Source organism: Syzygium oleosum, unplaced genomic scaffold (assembly GCF_021117445.2).
Source record: "Syzygium oleosum isolate NSW1041296 unplaced genomic scaffold, Sole_v2.1 Sole_v2.12, whole genome shotgun sequence".
Lineage (NCBI taxonomy): Eukaryota > Viridiplantae > Streptophyta > Magnoliopsida > Myrtales > Myrtaceae > Syzygium > Syzygium oleosum.
In genome coordinates, this window is record NW_026607496.1 from 8,247,348 (window position 1) to 8,270,617 (window position 23,270).

The 23,270-nt window shown below is 39.3% G+C and overlaps 1 protein-coding gene and 1 long non-coding RNA gene across 8 annotated transcripts; one reads left to right on the plus strand and one right to left on the minus strand.

Annotated features, from left to right (window-relative positions):
- Nucleotides 1-723: 723 nt before the first annotated feature.
- LOC130139452 (uncharacterized) lies at nucleotides 724-4,490 on the plus strand. Of its 4 annotated transcripts, XR_008817631.1 has the most exons (3): nucleotides 836-2,636; nucleotides 2,872-2,940; nucleotides 3,728-4,490. It is a non-coding gene; the product is annotated as an uncharacterized LOC130139452 (long non-coding RNA). The 4 variants fall into 4 exon arrangements; XR_008817628.1 differs by having other exon boundaries at nucleotides 724-2,636; nucleotides 2,872-4,490; XR_008817629.1 differs by lacking the exon at nucleotides 2,872-2,940 and having other exon boundaries at nucleotides 724-2,636.
- Nucleotides 4,491-6,571: 2,081 nt separating this feature from the next.
- LOC115674143 (uncharacterized) lies at nucleotides 6,572-22,501 on the minus strand. Of its 4 annotated transcripts, none has more exons than XM_056316414.1 (18): nucleotides 22,342-22,498; nucleotides 18,983-19,052; nucleotides 18,041-18,625; nucleotides 17,780-17,926; nucleotides 17,546-17,659; nucleotides 14,916-14,974; nucleotides 14,360-14,426; nucleotides 14,155-14,206; nucleotides 13,963-14,055; nucleotides 13,744-13,827; nucleotides 13,225-13,646; nucleotides 10,629-10,690; nucleotides 10,208-10,277; nucleotides 9,448-9,528; nucleotides 9,260-9,361; nucleotides 7,922-8,046; nucleotides 7,176-7,260; nucleotides 6,572-6,758 (listed from the first exon to the last, which is right to left on the minus strand). In XM_056316414.1, exons 1-18 carry the CDS (start codon nucleotides 22,404-22,406, stop codon nucleotides 6,675-6,677), a joined length of 2,367 nt encoding a protein of 788 aa, XP_056172389.1. In that variant the 5' UTR covers nucleotides 22,407-22,498; the 3' UTR covers nucleotides 6,572-6,674. The 4 variants fall into 4 exon arrangements, with proteins under 4 accessions (XP_056172389.1, XP_056172392.1, XP_056172390.1 ...); XM_056316417.1 differs by lacking the exon at nucleotides 22,342-22,498 and adding an exon at nucleotides 19,260-19,412; XM_056316415.1 differs by lacking the exon at nucleotides 14,155-14,206 and having other exon boundaries at nucleotides 13,963-14,026.
- Between the last annotated feature and the right edge of the window lie 769 nt (nucleotides 22,502-23,270).

Genomic DNA, 23,270 nt, shown 5'->3' on the forward strand with positions numbered 1-23,270 from the left:
TAAAAGCTCATCATTTTTCTAAAAGAGCACTAAAAACTGCTACCCTATTCATGATACTCTCAATAGGAAGAATCAGTCCTTGGTACTAACTCAGTCCGAGATCAAGAGGGCACAATCAGCAACACCCAAAAGGTCCAAGCTCATAGATTCACCCAAAAGCAAGCAACTTCAGCCCCGAAAAGCGGGGAAAAAGAAAACCCAAAAACGAGGCGAATGAGAAATTGAACCCGTAGAGGGGCAGTCGCGAGGGAGAGAGCGAGCGAAGGAGCGCGGTCGAGCAAGGGAGAGAGTGAGCGAAGGAGCGCCGTCAAGCGAGAGAGCGGACAAGAGGGAGAGGAAGCAGATGCGAGGGAGTAGGAAAGGGGCAAAAGAGACACGAGGGCTTTCAGGAGGAGACTAGGGTTTTGTTTTTTAAATGGGGGTAAACTTGGATTTCTATTGAGTTTTTTAGGGCAAAAAAAGAACTCGACAAAATTTCATTAATAAAGGGTTTAAGCATTCCGAAAATGCTAAAAGCTCAATACTAGCCACTACCAATATCGAGCTTTCAGCCTTCCCAAGGCCAGCTTTCACCCCAAAGCCCCTTGGAGAATAGTTGCCACGTACCCCAAATTTTCTCAAATGGGCTTTCAAAATGCTGAACCAAATGCACCCGTCATCATCTCGCCAATTTTTTTTTTTTTAGAATGGAACAAGGGATTGAGCGGCAAAGACCCCACCACAATGTACATTCTTAGCTGATGATCAACGTGCTTTAGTAATCACTGCAAACAGCACTTTTTGAGCTCCCTTTATTGGCCTAAGAATAGTCTTAGACGCATAGTGTTAGGAAATATGTTATTGAGGGTAGAATAGTCATTTTATGTTTAGAGAGTTTGCTCAAATATATATAAAAGAAATTATTACCTTAAACATGGTATCAAAGCCTATAGAAAAACGTTCATCCCTTGAGGTCATCGGAGCAACTGCCGTCGCCGTCGGCAGAACCTTAGTGTGCGATTCTCTTCACCCACTCACTTCCACTGACTCCTCCATCTCGTTACAGGCCTGCGACCACTCTGTCGTCTTTGCCAAGCCTCGATTCGGCCTCGTCCATCGTTGGCCATCTCGGTCAAGCCTCAATTCGTCGCAATCGAGTCAACATTGCTATGCGAGTTGCTATCCTAGGGTTTCTAAAGCTGCCAACTACTCAGCCTTCCTTCGATTGACACTGTAAATATTGCTGAAGCCGCCGCTGAAGCAGCCTAGGTCGAAACTAGGGTCAATTGCTAGGGTTTGAAGCGAAGCTATAAAAAAATTTGTTGTCCAGTGCTCTCATACGGTTTCTTGTTGCATCCTATTGATCCTTGAAGTGTTAGATGGTTTGTGGTAATTTTTCGATACCAATTCGATGATTTTATCAGTTTTCGATAAATTCTTGTGATTAGTGGTGATTCAATTGAACCCTCATTTGTGGTGATTATTTTATGGTTGATTATGTTAGTGGAGTTAAGTGATTGGTTATTGTGACGTTGTTCTTGGGTTCAATCGTATACTTTGTTCACTGATGGCTGTTCCTCGATCCTCTGCTAGTTTGACACATTCTCAATTGACCTCTGTCAAGTTGGATGGAACTAATTATCCATTTTGGTCTAAAGCTGTCAAAGTTTATCTTACTGCCACCAACCAGCATGATTATCTCAAGTCTATGGTCCCCTTAGATCAGAGTAAGGAAGCTGATTGGATTGCTGGACATGCAATGATCCATACTCTTTTATGGAATAGTATGGATCCTAAAATTAGTCCTCACTTCGTTTGGTGCAACTCTGCCAAGGAAGTTTGGGAAAAGTGTGCCTTACTTTATTTTGGATAGAATAATATGACACGAGTGTGTGACACGTTGGAGGCACTATTTGATCTTCAGCGTGGAGATCGGTCTTTATCTGAGTATTATGCTTGTTTCATGAAACTTTGTCGGCCATTGGATACTTATCTTCCATTTTCGGACGATCCGACTATTCTAGTCAAACGCCAAGAGGATCTTCAAGTTATATTGTTTCTCAAGGCAATGGGACATGAATATTCCTCCCTTAACCATATTATATCTTAGAGCTCCCTTCCTACAGTGAATGAGGTTTTCTCCCAAGCACTTCATTTGATATCTGCTGAAAAAATTTCCATCACGACTTTGGAGATAAGTGCTATGAATTCTCATGGCTCTAGTGGACATGGAATCCTCAGTCATGGTTGCCGGAGTCGTGGATGCGGTTTTGCTCAGAGTGGAGGTTGTAGAGGTTGTGATGGAGGCATTGGTGGTCGTGGCTCTCCCTATTGTAATCATTGTCAAAGGGCAAGACATACAAAGGCTTATTGCTACACCCTTCATCCCGAGTTTTTTCCTACTCTTGCTACCTATGTAGAGGTGGAAGAGTCTCCCTCACTGGCTCCACCAATTTCTACTAGTGTGTAGAATACAGGTGATTCTGTTACATTGGCACGTGCTGAGTATGATGCATGGGTTCGCTCCCAACATGTGATAGGCTCTTCACCTCCTACTGCAACTCAGGCATAAACCTCAAAAGGTAATTCGTCTTGTTTACTTTTTGTAGCGTCCGACTTATGGGTTATAGACTTTGGAGCTACTCATCATTTTACTGGTAAGTCTAAGTTGTCTTCATTTTATTCCACATCACCCGGGGTGTCTAATTCTATTACATTAGCTGATGGGTCACAATTTTAGGTTACTGATACTACAGTTGCTCATTTGAGTCCTCTCTTTCTTTGTTATATGTCAATCATCTCAAATCTCCACATAATTTGATTTCTGTTAGTTCGTAAACTAAAGAACTAAATTGTTCAGTGACCCTTCCTCTTCTCGTTGTGTCTTTTCAGGATATCAGGACTAGACAGATGATTGGTGGGGGACATGAATCAAATGGTCTTAACTACCTTGACAAGAAGGTACTAACTGCTGCAGTTGTGAAGTATAATGATGTGAATCGGATGCATTGTCGTGCTGATCATCCGCCACCGGACATTCTTCGGTGTTTATTTTCTGAGACTGAGTCAGTGAGTTCTTTTCAGTATGAAGCTTGTTAGTTTGGTAGACACCATAGGGTCTCTTTTTCTTCTCGCATTCAAAATCGTGTCTAGTCCATTTAAGCTGGTTCACTTAGATATATGGGGTCCGTGTCATGTTTCTGATTTCTTTAGTTTAAGATATTTTGTTACATTTGTGGATTATTTTTCCCGAATGACTTGGTTGTTTTTTATAAAAGACTATACTGAGATTTTTCATTGCTTTTGCGTATTCTATTTTGAAGTGTTGAATCAGTATCATACTTCTGTCAAAACTTTGTGATTAGATAATGCCAAAGAGTATCTTGCCACCACTTCTGGTTTTAAACCTTTTCTTGATTCTCATGGTATTATTCATTAGGCTTTCTGCTCATACACTCTACAGTAAAAAGGTGTAACGAAAAAATCGACATCTTCTTGATGTTACTCATTGCCTCATGTTTTACATGCATCTACCTAAAACTTTTTGCGGCCATACTATCCTTACAGCCTGCTATTTAATTAATTGGCTTCTAACTGATGTTTTTCAAGGGTGACGTCGTTCTCTATTTTACATCCAAATTGTCCTCCCTTTCCCCTCTACGAATCTTTGGTTGTGATTGTTTTGTACATTGTCTTACTCTAGGTCTTGATAAGTTGGATTATCGTGTTGAGAGATGTGTGTTTGTAGGATACTCTCGAACTCAGAAGGGCTACAAATGTTATAGTCCTACTTGTCGTCGTGTGTTCGTGTCGGCGGATGTGACATTCTTTGAGGACCAAACATATTATAATGCTCAGATGGTCCCTACGGCGAATCCTAATGGTGACGGGTGTGTCTTACTGACATTCCACAACTCTCACTTCCTCCAGCACCGTCCAGAGGATTTCAGTGTGCTGACTTACCTATCATCGGTATGGTGCAGTTCTCAATACAATAGTACAGCCTTCACCGACACATGATTCATCTGTTCACTCATTAGTTGTTGCACCATCCTCTGATCTTGATCCGTCTATTGCTACTTGGAAAGGTACACGCTCTTGTATTGGTTATCATGTGGATCGTTATGCTCCTTATTCTGGTCTTTATATTTGTCTTAGTACTCATCATCCTATTTTCAATTTTTTGTCATATGATCGTTTATCTCCTATCGTCTCTACCTTTGTCTTGTTCTTGTCCTCTATTACTGTGCCTAGTGATTTTGTTGAAGCTCTTGCTCATCTTGGATGGTGGCAAGCCATGGAGGATAAATGAAGGCGCTCATCAATAAACCGCACTTGATAGCTCACTTCCTTACCTGTGGGGAAGCAATCTGTGAGTTGTCGTTGGGTTTTCACTGTTAAGGTTTACCCTGATGTCACTCTTGATCGATTGAAGGCTCGGTTGGCTGCAAAATGATATACTCAAACGTATGTTGTTGATTGTGATGACACTTTCTCACCTGTGACCAAAATCCCATATGTTCATGTCTTTATTACCCTAGCGGCACGCTTTGGCTGGCTTCTTCATCAGTTGGATGTCCAAAATGCCTTCTTACATGGTGATTTGGCTGAGGAAGTATACATAGAGCAACCACTTGAGTTTGTTGCTCAAGAGGAGAATTTGGTATGTCATTTACATAAGGTTTTGTATGGGACTCAAGCAATTTTCTCGTGCTTGGTTTGATAGGTTCAGTGATGCTGTTGTCAAGTTCAGATTAAAACAGTGTCAAGTAGATCATTCAGTCTTTAGTTATGTTTCCTCATCTGGTTGTATCCTTCAAGTTGTATATGTAGATGATATTATCATTACTGGTAGTGATTCAGATGGTATTCAACGACTTAAGTAGTTTCTGCATACAGAGTTTAATACTAAGGATCTGATACGTTTGCGATACTTCCTTGTATTGAGGTTATCTACTCACATGCAAGTATCAATTTGTCACTGCAAAAATATTTACTTGCCATTCTTGATGAGGTTTGATTTCTTGGAGCAAAGCTGGTTGATACTCCTATGTAACGCAATGTGAAACTTGATGTAGAACATGGAGAATTATTACATGATCTTGTGAAATATCGGAGATTAGTGGGTGAGTTGAACTATCTTACCATCACAAGACCTGATATATTTTTTGCTGTCAGTGTAATGAGTTGGTTCACGAGTTCTCCTCGTACTACTCATTGGGATGCTGTTATTCAGATTATCAAGTACTTGAAGGGAGCACCGGGTAAAGAACTACTTTTAAAAAATTATGGCTATCTGTATACTATATGTATCTCTGATGCAAATTGGACTGGATGTCCAACTTATAGGAGATCTATGTTGGGCTATTGTGTGTTTCTTAGAGGTAATTTAGTTGCTTGGAACAGCAAGAAACATGTGGTTTCTCGATCAAGTGCTGAAGCAAAATATAAAGCTATGACATGTGACAGGTGAATTGCTCTAGTAAAGGATGTTATTGTCGAAAATTGGCATGTCAACATCGGACCCATCAATATTATATTGATATAATCAATCAGCTATTCATATTGCAAACAATCCTCTCTTCCATGAGTGAACCAAGCATATTAAGGTTGATTGTCACTTTGTACGAGAAAAAGTTCAGAAATGGGAAATCATTCGTCAACATGCAAGGACAAAGGATCAACTTGCAGATTTCTTGACTAAATCTATACGGGAGAGTAGAGCGAGTATTTTATGTAACAAGTTGATATTATTTGATATCACATTCCAACTTGACGGGAGTGTTAGGAAGTATGTTAGGGAGGCTATCTTACATCAGCTGTAGATCATGAACATTTTATCTTTGTTATCCTGCAGTGAACTCTTAATTAAGTAGCTAGTTATGATTTCTTTTTATAATTTATCGTGGAAAAGAAAACTAGAAAGAAAAAGAAATGCAACCGCTATAGATCTAACTTCTCTTTCCGAACATCTTGTAGACCTAAATTTCATGGATTTACAGCCCTACGCTGAAACCCCACCTCTAGTGGGATAGAGCTTGCGACTTCGCATTTTTAACTAAAGAACTACCACCAAACAGTCATCACTTAGTACTCCTCTTAGGTATGTGTCTACATGTGTTCAGGCTGGTTCTTAACAAATCATATCAATGCCGGGCACGAGCCAAAAATTTTAGAAATAAGTACCACGTACAATACACACATCCACGCCACCATGGATGTGAGCGCAATAAGCAGGGCAGGTTGAAACACCTCAATAGTCAATACAACACAGGCCCACCACTACTTGAAAACTTTTCTTGACGATTTACAATCGTAGCATTTGGGTCAAATCGTCATATAATTGATGCACACAGGTTGAAGACAATACCGATGATAGGCGGAGTCCTGATTGACATTTACCGGTGGGGGTCACATAATCATCATGATGCACGAGAAGAAGGTAAGGACTAACCATTTATTCTTTCTAACGAGCTTCATGCATGGAGCATATCAGAAAGATTCAACTGTAGGTAGAAGTCGAGGAGTACGGGAGAAAAAAGAGGAGACGCACAAAAATGCATCCATTGTTTTGGAACAGTGGAGGAATCGCTAGGTGAAACTGTGATTTTTATTATGTGAAGAATGTTGTGACAAAAAATTGTTTGGGAGATTAAAATACAAATCAATGGAATAAAAAACCCGGGATGTCACCTCTATTTAGGCTGTTGTTCTAGCTCTCTGTTGCTAATTTCTTTCTGCGGACTCTCACTGGACTCCTCGATGCCTGTTGGTTTTCCCTGTCAAAAAGAAACCCTAAATTCACAAGGAAACACGTATGCAGAGAGAGAGAGAGAGAGAGAGAGAGAGAGAAATATAAGAAAAGTGGGAGGAAGAAAAAAGCAAGCAAAAGAACTATCCCAGTACTGCCACAACTGAGGTAAATGCATTTTACTAGAAATGTTCAATGTGGTGTAAACAATAACAAAAACTGGATGAGGATAAAAAGTTAGACAAATTGCCATGGTTCTGTGGAGAACTTCATAACCAAATCTGCAAGATTTGGTGAGTATTCATGGGAAGTGGGCATTAATTGTTAAGAGGACTTGGATGTAAAGTAGGCTTGAGAAATAGTTGGTCCTCTTGCTCCCCTTTTGGATAAACCAATCCTTGATTATCAGGCGGGAAAAACTTAAGGTACGCAATAAAATGAGCACCTTGTTTCTGTCACGCCAGCCAAGTCCAAAAAGACCTATCCTTCTTGCGGGAATTTCCTGTGCAGAGCTCTGATTACGGGCAGACCTACAAGACTACATTTGTTATGCATCAAATCACTTGAAAACAAAAGACATGATGAAAAAAATTTATCTTCTCCTTTACTTGTGCAAAGCATCTTAATGGGGACTTCATGTATTGAGAGAGCTGCCACTTCATTTCAGGAGTGCAGTATTAACATAAAATAAATCTTTAAGGAGGCCAAACTGAAGACCATTGAAGACATCATCAGTCAAAATTTTAGAACATTAAAGCTGTGCTATATGTCATCTTCCTTGGTAAATTTGTAGTCTTCGTGAACCGCCCCCAACCCCACGCGGAGCAAAAGAAAAAGAAAAAGAGTAGAGGAAGACCGGACAGGTGTGTGGTTGTTTATATCCTTCTACTTTCCCACTGAACTTAATCATCTGTCTCCTTTAAGGGTGAAGTACCTTACAACGTAATAACCAAAATAAATTAGTCACTCTTGGATAACAAAATGAGAGATAAGACGTTTCTGTCTACACTCCCCGCAAGCATTATGTGTATCCAACGTTCACTTGTGGATCACCATACGTCTTGGAATACACATGAGTCCATTTTATGCGCGACTATCCAGAAAACATGATGGATGGCAAAGAGTGGGCAACGAGGGACGAAAGAGTGCACATGCAAACATAAGGTGATGTTATGCGAGTCATTTATATACCCTGGAGATTGATGTGCTTTATTCTGGCCAGATTCATATTGCAAGGTAGCCTCCAGCATTGATTCTGCCATGACCGCCCTCTTTTCCATCTGAGCCAGGGAAATCATAGCCTTCTCATATTTTTCCTGCATGATGTCCTAGCGGTTACAACACATGCACACATAAAGGAAATAGCCCACTATTTTTGGACCATCCTTATCAGCTCCAGCTATCTAAAATTTGTCACCAAGATAAAAGTTCAACGGCCTAACAAGTAGAACTTCCCAATTTTGAACAGAAAGAAGCAGCAGCGAAAACAATGACATGATGACGACAACAACAGCAATGACAGCAAGAAGAATCCTTATCAAAAGCCAAGTGGGGGCTTTCCAATTTTGAACTTCTAAAAAGAACTAAATATGGAGCAATAGCATCCCATGAACTTCCATTAAAAAATTTAAATAGATCAAGTTTTCAAAGATCCTTTTAGCTCTGTTTTCCAAGAACTAGTTTACATTTATGAGCGACACAAATTTTACTCCTGGAATCGCATAATCCACCATTTAAAAAAAAATTAAAGTCGATCTAATTGTGCGTTAAATACGCATGAAAAAAAAACAGCAATTTACTTTAACAATGCACAGGAGAATGACATCCAAAATGCACTGGACTCATGTTTTTTGCTTCTTTACATCTAGTAGTTATTGTTTGCAAAATCTATGATCGAGTCAAGTCTATTAAAATATTCTGAGAAGTCTTCAGATTTCATTGGGTCCATTAAGCTTCACAAGTTTTATAGCTATCTAAATTTTTGTCCTCCCCCCAAAATACACGTCTAAAATGACCCTTTCTAAGAGCAAAATCCCATTAATTTGATTTGTAAACGTCTCAAATGCGTCCCTGATGAAAATGAGATGATTCCACAGTCAAATTTACTAAGGAAATATCTTCATAACAAGATAGAACCTTCCATTATGACGTGGTTCAAATGCATTAATCTTTTCATGCTATTAACTTCTTCTCCTTCCAATATATATTTTTATTTAATTTTACCAACCTATTTTGTCTTCTAGTCCCCCTATATGCCATCATTCACCTATCTCTGCCTTTTCTTGGCTCTCTCACTCATTCATCTATCAAATTATAGTTTAGCAATATGAAAATTAACCTTGTCTCAGGCTATAATAATTTTGTAAACTCTGTTCGGCCATAATCCACAGCTGCCAAATTGATGACCCAATGAAAAATTCATTTTAACTCCTACAAGTACTGTACAATCACCAGGAGCTCATGAACTTCCATGTGCACCAGATCAAATATTATTTAATTAATGAACATAGACAACATGCGGAGATCAACCTGAAGTACATGAACTGCATATTTCTGAGCAGCAACATCTTGCTCTGCACTAAGCCGAGCATCTTCAGTTACCCTTTGCTCTTGCTCTACCCGCATCAGAACCTAAAAGTATGACTAATTTTATGTGATGAGAAGCCTTACACACATTAACTTTTACTCTTTATGTGAATAGGACATTCAATGAGAACCTGAAGCATTGCCGTTTCTTGTTCTTTCTTGTCAGCAAGGGCTTGCCTTAGTTCAGTAACCTCTTGTTCCAGCTGCTCCACCTAAAACCAGAGAAGGGGTGAGGGATAAAACTCAAGTGATCCTAAAGACTTCTATTGAGCCAAAAGATGGAAAAGCAGACATATGAAAACTTGATACACCAAGAAAATAGTGTTATATATCAATAGATGGAAATAAGGTGAGATGCATTGACAATGTGGTCGGAAGGTGTTGCTTCCTAGAGGATTTTTATGAAAGATGGCGAAATTGCTATCCAAAGCTATCTGAACTTTGCTGATACAGATGCACTCACTAGAGATATAAGAAACTCCAAATAGCTGAAAAAATTTGCATTTTATGATCAAATTTGTGGGTATTACTTACATCCAAGGAACCTCTACTAAAGATAAAATTTGAATTCACTTAGACTGGAGACAATCAAACAGAATCCTTGATTGAAGGGAGAGTGGTCTTTTTGGATTTGGCCATTCTGTTTGGAGATGCAAATTGTAAATTTTCAAAACTTAGGATGCAAATTGATACGAACACGAAAAGTGGAGATGGTTTTTGAAATTCTCAATATAATGATAGGATTAGATCTTTGGTGTGATTTGCTCAAACACAAAGCTTCATTTTTCTCTAATCAAACCTTGGATCAAGTAGAGCTCCTTACAAAATTTTTGATTTAGAGCCAGACTCAATACGATAAAGAAAAAGATAATCTATGTTAATTGAACATACCCTTGCACTCAATTGAAGCCGATTGTCCTGCTTCACCATCTCCATAAGCGCTGTCTCTAGTTCCTCCGCTCTTTATAATAACACAATAATGTAGAATGATTTAGTATATTACATAATAACTTGTGCCGAAGTGAAGCAAATACTAAATGAACAGAAACTACTTGCAAGTATAACTTTATAGATCTCAATCTCTATAATTAAATGCCAGATTTAAGAAGCTCTGAAATATTTAGAGTCATGATCGCCAGGAGCTAAATAAGTCTTTTACATCTACTTGTTACAAAGGGGTAAATCAATCGATACAGTGGAAAGGCAGAAAAAATGGTAGGGCCTCCAAGGTATGTCTACAGTCACATGCCAAAAGCCACAACATAGTATCCATGATGGTGCGAGATCTATAGATGTATTGAGAGCTACCAACCTGAGTATGGCAGATCTCTTCTCCTCCAGCAACCTGCATAACTCAACCTTTAGCCAAACAACCTGCGCAGCAGAACCCGTTGATTACTGGATGCAAGAGGGCTTGTGCATAACAGCTTGTCCTTTTATTAAAAAATACTACTAAACTAAAGCAGAATGAAATTGAGTATCTAGAAAACTTCCTGCATCACCAATAATTAGGGGTGAGCAAGATGGACCGTCCAAACCGGGACTAGACCGGACCGGACCGGACCGACTGGTTGGGTCCGGTTCTCAGGAATATCGGTCCGGTTCCCGGTTCCTAAAAGTGGAACCGGTTTCCGGGCGGTCCGGTTCCCGGTTCTAGGGTGGGAACCGGACCGGACCGGCCCGATAAATATATATTTTTCTAATTTTTTCATATATATAATATTTAATATATATATATGAAAAATATTTAATATTGGTCCCATTGGAACCGATTATTTAATTTTTTCATATATTATATATATTTTTCCAATTTTTTCCATGGTCTTATGGGATCAAATCAGAACTACAAAGGAAAGAATGGAGCAATTGATTCCCCGTTCACAAATAATATTTAATATTGGTCCCATTGAAACCGGATCGGACCGATGGTCCGGTTAGGTCCACGGTCCCAAGACTAGCTGGTTCGGTCCCCGGTCCTAGAAACTGGGAACCGATCCTCCCGGTCCGGTTCCTGGTTCTTGGGTTGGACCGGACCGGACCAGACCGGGAACCACTCACCCCTACCAATAATTACCTATTAAAATAGTGAGCCTTCTAAGCTTTTAGATTAGGATGCACAGTGACGGACATGATCATTTATATCATGACTGGAAGCAGAACAACTATCAACCTTTTGTGGCTTGTTAAACCTCTTATCCTACTTGACTTGGTGGTTGAGAACATCAAATATGCTTCTCTTAAGTACCACATTACAGTTTCCTGTCGTCATAAAGGAGAATAACTTTGGCTAAAAGATTTGTAATTAGCATAACTCAACACTCTGTTTGCTTAGTTGTTTAATATGCATCTGTTAAGCAGTATACCTACAATCAGGACAAGGCATCAAATTAGTAAATTAGTTTTGTGACCTTATTGAAGCAGATTATTGAAGTATAAGCATCCAAAGAAGGGAGCCAATAAGTGATTTACCTTTTTGTTTCTTTAAAACTAAATACCTATAGTCTAGTAGAAAGAGTTTTGTAGGGATGTGCCCCAAAATAGTGGAGTACAATATTTGGAGATACTGATTATAGAGGCCTAAAATAAAATTAATGATAATCAATATCATCACTTTAACTCTAGTGTACAGTCGAAAAATAGAGTTAAGGTTTCGTAATGCTAAAGATCTCATACTACTGCATAAATGAAGTCACCACTTCATTCCATTTGGTACAAAAACATAATTTGCCGCAAGTCCACCGAGAAAGTGAAGTCTGAACCATAAACAGACATTTTACCAGTAGAAAATGCTAAAAATAGTAAGACCGGTATACTAAATTGGTCCAAAAGCTGATGTGGTAAGTTCATGTTGAGTTCTCAAATGGGCAAACTAATTTTACTAATCACTAACAGAGTGCCACAGCTCGTAGGAAACCAATAGAGTAGATGAGTCCAGTGTTGTCAAAGGTGCTCCAAGTGCTCGCCTAAGTGCCCAGATGAGAATAGTCGAAGCCTCTACCCCTCGCCTAAGGAAAGGCGCCTCCATCTAAGCGCCACCTAGTTGAGTGCCTGAGGTGAACCACTCCTATCGCTAAGGGGACGCTTCAACAACAATGTGTCTAGGGTTTAAGTTTTTACTTTTTGGTCTCCTAAGCTACTCTGATTTGTGCATTGGATAGAAGAAGAAGAAGAAGAAGTGTAGGAACAGTTTGAGAGAGAGAGAGAGAGAGGAGCACAGCTAGGTATTTCTTTTCCAAAAGAATGAAAAAAATACTTGAGCTTTAGCCTATCAGTTTCACTCGGTATGATCAGACAACAGAAGAGGCTCCATTTCTCTATTTTGACACTCTTTGTAAACGTACAAAGAAAATGATATGGACCATTACAAATCAAAGAGATAAAGCCAAAATAATTTCACAAGTAAAAGATGCTGAATGCTTCTGTAGAACTTTTTTGCATTACATAGGATCATTAAAAATTTTGTCCTAATTATTATAAGTCATTGAAAGACCTCAGCTTATTTATTGAAGGATGATACCAAACTTCTACCTGGCATCGCTTCTCTCAGGTGAGCGCCTCACTTGGCACCCAAGGTCTCAAGCATTAGGGGGTCCAAGCTCCTTAAGAGAAACTAGCACTTTTAACAACACTAGACGAGTCTTAGTATCCCTAGCATTAGTCTTATCAGTATCCTTTCTGAGATGAAGTAGCTATTCATTTCCACTTTAGTGCTGGAATGATAATGGCATACAAAGAAGAATCCGCATGTAGCTTTACATTTAGAGTTGCGGGTTTTTATGTAATGGTACAAAATTACATCTGTTATTTACCGACCTTGCGGCTCTAACATATACATGGGGCCCAATTTGTGAATGGATCTAGCAAGATTGGGCAACTACAAAACATGGTTTCCTCTCCAGAAAAAGTACCTGTTCTTGGAGATCTGGCAGAGAATCAACTTCCAAATCAACAGCCAAGCCACCAATAAGATCTTCTAGGCGGGAGGAATTCTCCAAATCAGATGCATCTGCATCTGCAGCAACATCTTCTGGCCTTCCAGTGCTTATTGTTTCTTTGACAAGTGATGAAGAATGATGCCTAAAACTGTATAATTTTGTGGCAAGCCCTTTTGAGTCCTTCCACACTCGCCCCTTTTTTGATCTTTCCTCAACCACCTCTAGGACAGAGGGACGATGTTTTTCTCTCAACTTATGAAGTCGAGCTTCAGTTATTGCCAAAAAGCCCATGCAAGCAGTCAAAACAAGTTGGCTACTATCAAATGTGGAGCCAGCAAGAGATTGTAGCAAAGTTATCGCATCACCAGCATCCTTGGTTGTGACAATTGCAGGACCTGATTAACTAGAGACAATAAGATATCTGCAGGAAGGGACAGAACATGACATTTTGAGCATTTGTATACCACCAAATTCCAGAATTAATTGCTTTACCGTACAACTCCATCAAAGCAAGAGCTGTTCGAAAAAGCATTACGCGATTCCCTTCAAATAGAAGCACGTCCCATATTCGGAGAACTGCAAAAAAGAAGATTTTGTAAATATCTATTAAACAAATTGAGTTGTTCACGCTTTTTGTAAGCACTATATAACAATTCAGTTGCCATCTATCCCATAGGTTACAGCATAATTTTCACATCCTCGATTTCTCACCGCTCTCCCATGGAAGCATATTCACAAAAATTGAAAGAAACCATGGCCCGGAGATCCATGCCACCTGCACTCCCAAGAAATCCAGATGATTAACTGCACAAGAAGCACAAATGAAGTGAAAAAAATCTGCTCCATGTAATGTGAAAATCTCAAACATCATTCATGTCTTTCAAATGTCAAAAGAAGACCAACCCAGTTTGGGAAACCTCTCCCGCATCAGCTCCTCAAAAACGAGCTGGTCCACCTTGAAAAATGTATACACAAAAGAAAATCAGCAACAAAACCAGTCCCTGAGGGAATATTTTCTGAATGATTACTTGAGAATGTTCACAAGATTTCACAGTATTAGTGGTGAACATTGTCAATTTGTGAAAGTACTTAGATAAGTGAAACTCACCTGAGATTCTATCATTTCCTCTGTGTAATACCCACCAAAATAGTCATCAATGATACCCACTAAAGCCCTGAAATTTACAAATCTCTTAAAAATGAGGCAGCTGTTTTCAGTAGCAATAGTTATTAGTTCTTTCCCACTTGACAGCAATAAATAATGTTAGTCGTAGTAACGATGACTTCAATCAACAGAGAAGATTTAACATTTCCAGTCTCCCCTTACTTTTTATTAGGCAAGTCGACAGAAGAGAAAAGAATACAGATAATAACAAAACTTGTCATATACCGAATCCTTTCGCTTAGTCCCTGATGTTTAAGAGGTTACATTCTAGTCACTAAAGAATCCATCTTCATTAAGATGGTTGCTCAAGCTTAATTTCATTTATAACAAGCTACGAATGATTCTTGCATATGATGTCTATCAAAGTGCAGTTAAGGGAATTTAATGAATTGCATTCTGGGAACTAAGTGCAAAACTGTTTAAATCTTCGTGATTAATAAGAATATTCCCCCAAAAGGAAAAAAAATAAGAATACAAGAGATTAACTTCCACAACATACCAAAAGGCATTTTCCTCGGGCATCAGAAGCAATAACAAACCAGCAAAGAAGTTCATTGCCTGAGAACATAACATAAACATGTGAGCAGAAGCAGAAAAAAGATATAAATAAACTGAGAAGACTAAAAGCACATTAAAGGTGCAAAATCTAGTCGAGATCTAACAATTTTCTAACTTCTCTGAGAGCTTACTCTAAGGGTAATTTGCATTACCTAAATCCTCTAAACAATCAAGGACATTTATTTACAATAGTCATCCAGAGTGAACAAATAGAAATTTTGGCCCTCAGCTAAACTACCAAAATTTTAAAAGATAAAGTTTTATTGATAGGGAAAACTTTCAAGTACATCACAAAAATACACTACTAAAAGAAAACTCTAAAAAGACAAACTACTTCAGAAAAAGATTAAAAATTAATAGTCCACAAACGCTTAAATCAGCAAGAACGGAGTCGCACTCCTCAACTGTAGAGCTTTTAGAATGAAAACAGGTACATCCCATGGACCAATTGCCGCAATTTTTTAGTATAGAAAACAATGGGTAGATCAGTATATGTGGCTTGCAAATCTCTTTAATAAAATCTTGAGATCGAAGAAGATGCCTCATGAGCAGAGAAAAAGCACTTTGGTTCCTATTTACCACTACAAAGGGATTGAACTAATGGCCCATATAATGGCTCATTGCGAAAGAGTAACCAAATTCGAGTTAAGAAAAGAGATATGTATCTCAAACAATCATGTCGGTTTTACAACAGGAAGATCTAACTTAGAGACTATACCTGTTACAAAGATTGGCCGAAAAATAGATGGATTCCAGAAGATTTGCAAATGGCCTTTATAGATTTAGAGAAAGCAAGTGACAGGAATCTAGAGAGCTTCCTTGGAGGATTCTTGAAAAGAGAGGGAATAGTGGACGAATGGAAGACTTCCCTATAACAATATAGTCGAATCAAGGGTGAGCTCTAAGTCCTTATCCTTTTGCTCTGATGATGGATGAGTTGACAAGACATATCCAAAAAGTGAGGCAAAGAAGTGCATCTGGTGTTTTGTGCGATTGTTGAATGCTGCATACGCTTAAGGATAAATCAGTTAGACAACAATAAAGCCGACAATGCTTTGCGGCATGGAATGTTGGGTCGTTAAGTACTCACATGTGCATAAAATGAGTATAGCGGAGATGAGAAAGCTTCGATGGATGTGCAGACACACAAGAAAGACAGATTAGAAACGAATCTATTCGATAAAAAGGAAGTATGGCTCCAATTGAGGATAAGATCAGGGAAGCTTGTTTTTTCGGTTTGATCAAGTTGAAGGAAGGCCTTCTAATGTTGATAAATAATTTCCCAAAGTAATGAGCCCAGTTTGATAGAAAACTTGAAGAGAATTCCAATGAAAGATAAAATAAAATGAATGAATTCCTTCAAGCTTGTGACCAAAAAAAAATAAATTTCCTTCAAGCTCACACCTAAGGCTTCCTAAACATCAAACCTAGGGTTCCATAAGAATTGCATCACATGACACTACTCAAGCAAAATCTTGCTAGATTTCAGTAATCTCCATGAAAATCTATTGGATTGAAATAATTGTTGCCATATATATAAAAAATTCTGAAAATTATAATCCTACCATAATAAAAAACATCTAATCAACAAACATAATGGAAATAGGCAACCTGATATTCTACTTCAAACGTAACTAATGAAACCAATTACAATCCTAAGAGATTTCAGATCCGAACAGATAAGGCTACTAACTGAATTACAAGGATCTTGTTCCATTACTGCCTCTATTTGAGTTATAGATCAACGCAATAGCCAATCATCACAACTCGGCAATATCATTATTGTTTGGGCCACAAACAACTCATATTGTTGGCTCCATCACCTTCAAATGCTTCAATGAGGAGATTTGATCAGGGGATGGAAACTAGAGTTAGAAAAGGCAAGAAAATCTAAAAAGATGTGGAAGAAGACGATAAGGAAGCATTTAAACCACTTAGAGTTTACAGAGGACTTATTTGAAATCATGTCCAATGGCATAACGGGATTCACATAGCCGAACCTACTTAGACAGATAAGGCCTTGATGATGTCATTTTATCAACTTGTTTCACTTCTAGCTGATGTCATTACATAATTTTAAGATGTCCTGACAATAATCAAGAAGACGAGCAAAAGACAGATAGAAATATTACAGTTATTCAATTAACTATCAAGATACAAGCCAATTGAAAAACGGCAAGTCAATATTTTGGAAACTCAAGATCATTATAAAAAAAAATTAACACTAACAGTGAGGACAACCGAAAAAAGTGTAAGACTTCAATACGTCATTGTCCATAATTCTAAGTACTTAGGAATTAAAGGTCCGGAATACACAATTTAAATCTTAGACAGAATGCCAAAAAAAAAAATTGGTAGCAGAGGGGAAAGATTATAACTGTCCCATACCCTATGACGAGAAAGCAAAGATCAGCAACATACCAAGCTGAAATTACAAAGGTTTCATTACAACTAAGAGACAATTATTAATGACAAAGTTCATGGGGCAACAGTTGTAACATGGTATATGGAGATAAACCCTTTAAAAAAAGCAGGATTTTACACTGAAATTCTGCTTCACCTCATAACTACCTGACAGTATCCAACAGAGGGATTATGCCGTGCATATGCTATAAGTAATCGCCTCAATGAGTTTCTACCATTCTCATCTAAAGCAGGATGACCTGGGAATGTCCGAGGTATATCCTGCAAAAAGAGCACAATAATTAGTTCAGGAAAATCATTCATGGCAATGAAAAGCAAAAGAAATGGCACCTACAAATTGAAAAGACTGAAGGATAAAGTCCAACGCATGCATCTAATGACCTTCTCAATCTGCTTTTTCAATTTCTGTGATACACCAGATGAATTGTCAAGCGCTTTCCCCTCTTCATCACTAGCTTCTCGTGCTAGCAAGTCCTGGTAGTATCTCTCTATTCGACGTGTTCTTACACCTACAAAGGCTTGCCATACCTAAAACACATGATCATGGCGAAAACAGCATTTTCTCAGAGGGATACAAAAAGCTCCCAGGTAACAACGGCTCGAAAATAGTGTTTAGCACACAGTAAAAGTTGCCAAGTTTACCTCACCCCTTAGATCCTTGGGTACTCCTCCTCGAACAAGACATTCTAGTTCTTCTCTCCATGGGAAAGAAGATTCCAAGGGCGTCCCTTCACTAACAGCTCTTTCTCCGTTAGACGAATTGGTGCTGCCATTTGATGCCTCATCAATTTCAACATCTCCCTCACTATCCTCTTCAGAAGTCTGTCCCAAATGACTTACTTCATCAACTGTTGGAAGATGAGCACCGTTTACACCTTTCAAGTCATCCTCCACAATTTTTGCTTTCTTAATACGGAAACTCATCATATTCTCAATTGCACCAAGGACCGGTCTAACATTTGCCCATCTTGGCACCTTATCAGACTTTAAGTTTTCCGTAGAATGAACTTCCCTTTCAGGGCTACTTCCAATTGAACCATCAGAAGGCTTGTTTTCACTTGGATCATCCCCTTCTGCAGGCCTGTCTGAAACAGTCCCGTCTCCGTGCTCACTTACTCCACTTTGCAATCTCTCCTTATGCAACCTCTCAGACCAGCAATTTTGAGCTACGTCCGCTTGTTGTTCAAGGAAGTTTTTCCATTTCTCTGATCTTTCATCTTCGTCTTCCTGACAGGGAACATTACAACTAAGCATACAAAGCCTTATCTTTATTCTTAAATTAGAGGATAATTCTCTGGAACTGTCTCATTGAGAGTTTCAACTAAAGCTCAGGCACACTTTACTTAGTAAGCTTTAATGCTTCAAAACATCCTGAGATTTATAACTAATCCTGCTTATAAGATTTTTTCGCAGTAACAAAATACAGGTCTGCCATCTTAACCTGCTTAAACAGGAGAGGACATCAAATGTTAATTAGGATCCGCTTCACAATTTAGGGATTGATAGAGAGATTATGTCAAATTCAAAACACAGAGGATACCATCTGCTTTATTCCAAAAGGAAGTAACCTGAAAAGGCAGTTACCTTGTAAATGTTAGCATACTCCCTATATCTTTGCAAGTGTTGAGGTCTTAGAGCAAACCCATACGCATCCCTGTCGACATAAACACACAACTCGATTCAAAATCCCCCCGCGAAAAAGATTCCAACCATAAACGGAGATGCAACTGATTAGCTTACAAAAGGATATACTCAGGAAACCGATCCTAGAGGTAAAGACCACGGGTACCCGACATGTGACATTGATACGAAACAGATAAATGTCGCGCCACAGAACAACACGCGACCCATTCTCACTCACCTAGAATCAACCTCTAACGAGCGCCTACTCAACAAAGACAGCAACATGTTTCCCCCAGGAGTTTCAATCCCACAAAGCCCATAGCTCTCATTTACTTCTTTAGACCAAAACTATCAACACTGGAGCCAACAGGGCATCGAAAAGCAACTCCCGCAATGCATCTACCAGCTAGATCATCGAAATCGACCCGCTCCGACAAGACACTCCCGCTAACGCCAACACCAACGCCAACCGCCCCCGCACAAAGTTCGCCCGATCCCGAACCGATCGGTTCAGCGCAACCCCGAGAAATGAGCGACGCACGATCGACCCAAAAAAAGGGAAAAAAAAACCGATCCACATCACACTACACGAGACGAACTCGTCAAGCACCGCGACCGAAATAGAAGCTCGCGAGGACGCGTGGGGACCGCGATCGGATCACGCGTGTGTGCCCCGGGAATGAAGGTGCGGGCAACGAACTTGTGGAACGCATGCAGATGCTTTTTACCTCTTCTCCGCCATTGTAGCGAAGTCCGAGCAACGAAGCTGGATCGAGAGAGAGAGAGAGAGAGAGAGAGAGAGAGTTTGGTTCTTCTTCTTCTTCTTCTTCTTCAGCGAGATGATTTCCTTCTTCCCCTCTTCCGCCGTTTATTATTATTATTCCCGAAGTTCCCAACTTCCGAAGCTGCGGCCGTTTGATTAGACGCCAGCATTTTGTCATTATTCGCGGCGCAAAGCGAAACTTTTTTCGAATTGGAAAAAGTTTTGTTTTTTAAATGGAAAAAGTTTAGATAGTTATTCCTTGAAAGATTAACATCACGAAAAGTTCAAATTGATATATATATATATATGAAACAAATTTACTCCGAGCTAATTTTTTAACTATAAAAAAATATCTAATTAGTCCATATATGACAAATTTACCCAAAATTAATTTTTTGACAAAAAAAAATCTCAAATCGGTACACCTGTGATAAATTTACCCATAGTTAAATTGAATTAATACCACAAAACCACAAATTGATAAACTTGTGACAAACGGAGGGGTAAAACTCCAAACTGATACATCTATTAACTGTTAAGTGTGATCTAACTCAGTAATTTGACATTAATATTTAATGGAAACTAACGGAGGGCAAAATTGTTATAGGTGTACCAAATTGGGTTTTTTGTGGTATTAACCATTCCTTGATAGTAGAGGACGTTTATGATGGTATAAAATTTGGAAGGAATTCTTTAGTATTCTGTACAAAGATCGGTTTTCAAAAGGGAAAAAAAGTGAGATAAAAGGGTGTTTTTGCGTTAGTTATATCTATAAGTATCTCAATTGCCACTACATAATCCATTTTTCTTTTGGGATAGCTACATTGTTAATCTTGAGATAATGCCGCCGCAAAACCCTAAAAGTTTTTCATTATTGTTCAAGATCCCTGAAATTTGGGCGAGGGATTATTTCCATCCTCAATGTAGCTGAAAACACACTTTTTATTGGGGAGTGATTAAAGTACACTCCATCTTAAATTGTTTGCAACTCTTTTTTTTTGCCTTTCTTTTTATTCCACTGTCTGTCAAGTTGCATCATAAAGAGAATCTACAACTCACATCTTTTGCTTGTTAGACTTGAATATGTCCTTAAAAAGCTTCATCTAGGTTTCATTTGGATTTCAAGATCACTTGAATGTAAAAATAAATAATTAAAGGATATTTCCTCTTCTTGAGAAAGACAAAGATACAAAGAGAATTGAAGATGTGAGGCGTACGGGTACCGACACGTTAAAATAAAGAATGCGTTCGTGGAGCCTGCCCCATATGGAACAAGATTCGAAAGCGCTCATAAGAGCAAAAGTTTTAATCCTTTGGGGCGCGAATAATAACATTTCTTTTCCCCGACCCTATTTCTGGGCAGAAATTAAAAAATTTATTTCTCTTTTCCAGACGAGTTTCTGAGCAAAAAATAGCATTTGATAACGACATAAAATTTATGTTCCCGGAATAGAAATTCGTTTGATAACGACACAAAATTTCTATTCACATCAACCGGTGAGCGACGGTGGCGACGGTGGCAGATGGTGAGTGGTAGCAAGTGGCCGGCAAGTGGCGATGACGAACAGCTGGCAAGCGGCGGCGGGCGACGGTGATGGACAGGCAGCAATGGTGACGAGCGGTAAGTGGGCAGCGGCGGGTGGCGACAAATGACCGGTGGCGGGCGACGGTGATGGACAGGCAGCAATGGTGACGAGCGGTAAGTGGGCAGCGGCGGGTGGCGACAAATGACCGGTGGCGGGCGGCTAACGAGCGGCGGCGGGCGACGGTGATGGGCAGGCAGCAATGTCGACGGGCGGTAAGTGGGCGGCGGCGGGTGGCAACAAATGACCGATGGCGGGTGGCTAGCGAGCGGCGGCGGGCGACGGTGATGGGTAGGTAGCAATGGCGACAAGCGGTAAGTGGGCGGCGGGAGGTGGTGACAGATGACCGATGGCAAGCGGCAGGCGACCAGCGAGTGGTGCCAGCCGGCAAGCGGTGGTGGTGGCGAACGGCCAGCAAAAGGCGGCAACGAGTGGGCGGCAATGGCGAGCAATAAAAGAGAGTTGTTATTTCTGTTTCTATTCCATAAATAAGAAAGTAAAAAATTGTAATTTCACATTTCTGTTCTAAATCTATTTCTTGGCCAAAATTTGTCCCAGAAATAAAAAAAATGAAATTACTTTACCAAATAGATTTATATTCTAAACATGTTTCAAGGAAAAAAAATAAAAAAATAAAGAAATAAAATGATTATCATTTGCATTGTAAGGATCCAATTTCCATCCTCCATATAGCTTAAAACATATTTTATTGTGTAGTGATCAAAGTACACTCCTTAAATCGTCAGCAACTCTTTTCTTTTCTTTTTTCTTTTTATTCCACTGTATGTCAATTTGCATCATCTAGACAATCTACCACTCAAATCTGTCTTATCCAGGGAGGTACAACAAATAAAGGAGATAACTTTTACTTACAATCTATTATTTTCTTTACGATTAAGCAAAAAGTGCACCGAACATATGAATATAGAAAGGGGATAGAAATTAATGGATATTCAAAAACACCGTTAGCTAACCTGAATTTCACTTTGAACTGGATGGGATTTGACAAGAACAATCCAAAAACAATGTCGATTATCATTTCTAATCGTGATTTCCTTCTCCTCCTCTCCCTCGTTGCCTCCGTTGTATTGTCACTGCCATTGAATATGGCGACTTCCTCCACCCACTAATGTAGGGGAGCTCGTTTCCACTTAGTTCCATATCCTTGACTGCCTCTCTCTCTCTCTCTCTCTATATATATATATATATATATATATATATATATATATATATATATATTATAATTGACGAGTTGGTGATAGTGAGAGCTCGACCCTTGCACATCAAGGAGAGAAAGGGACAGAACTAATATATCGGCTTGTTCGTCTACTTATCATTGACGAGTTGTTGATACCAAGAGCTTGACGCTTGCACATAGAGGGAGAGAGAGAGAGAGAGAGAGAGAGAATAATGATTGGCGACGGAGTTAGGTGGTGGCACCAGTGTGGCAAGGCGGTAATGGGTAGCAGATCTGGGGGCATGAGGCAAAGGGGCTCGAGAGAGAAACATGTAAGTGCAAGAGTCGAAGCATGTTAGAGAAAGAAGAGAGAAGGGATAGGAGAAACTTGATCATTGCACAAAAAAAAAGGGTATTTTTAGCTATATTGAGGATGGAAATAGTTTCAACCCTGAAATGTTTTATTTGTTCATTCTAGTCCAATTTTTTTTAAAATGACAATCCGCCCTTTAAAAGTTAACGTTATGTGACGTGAACATTCCCAACATTTGTATATCTTTAACCATGTAAACATCGGTCGTGCAATATTGAGATAATGTCACATCAATAAATGCGCAATCTACGTAAAAAGAAAACTCCTAGTAAAAACGACAATGTTCTCTGGACTTGAACAGTGCCTCCGTAGCTGCCCCACCACCAATGCGACCGACAAACTCCAATACCACC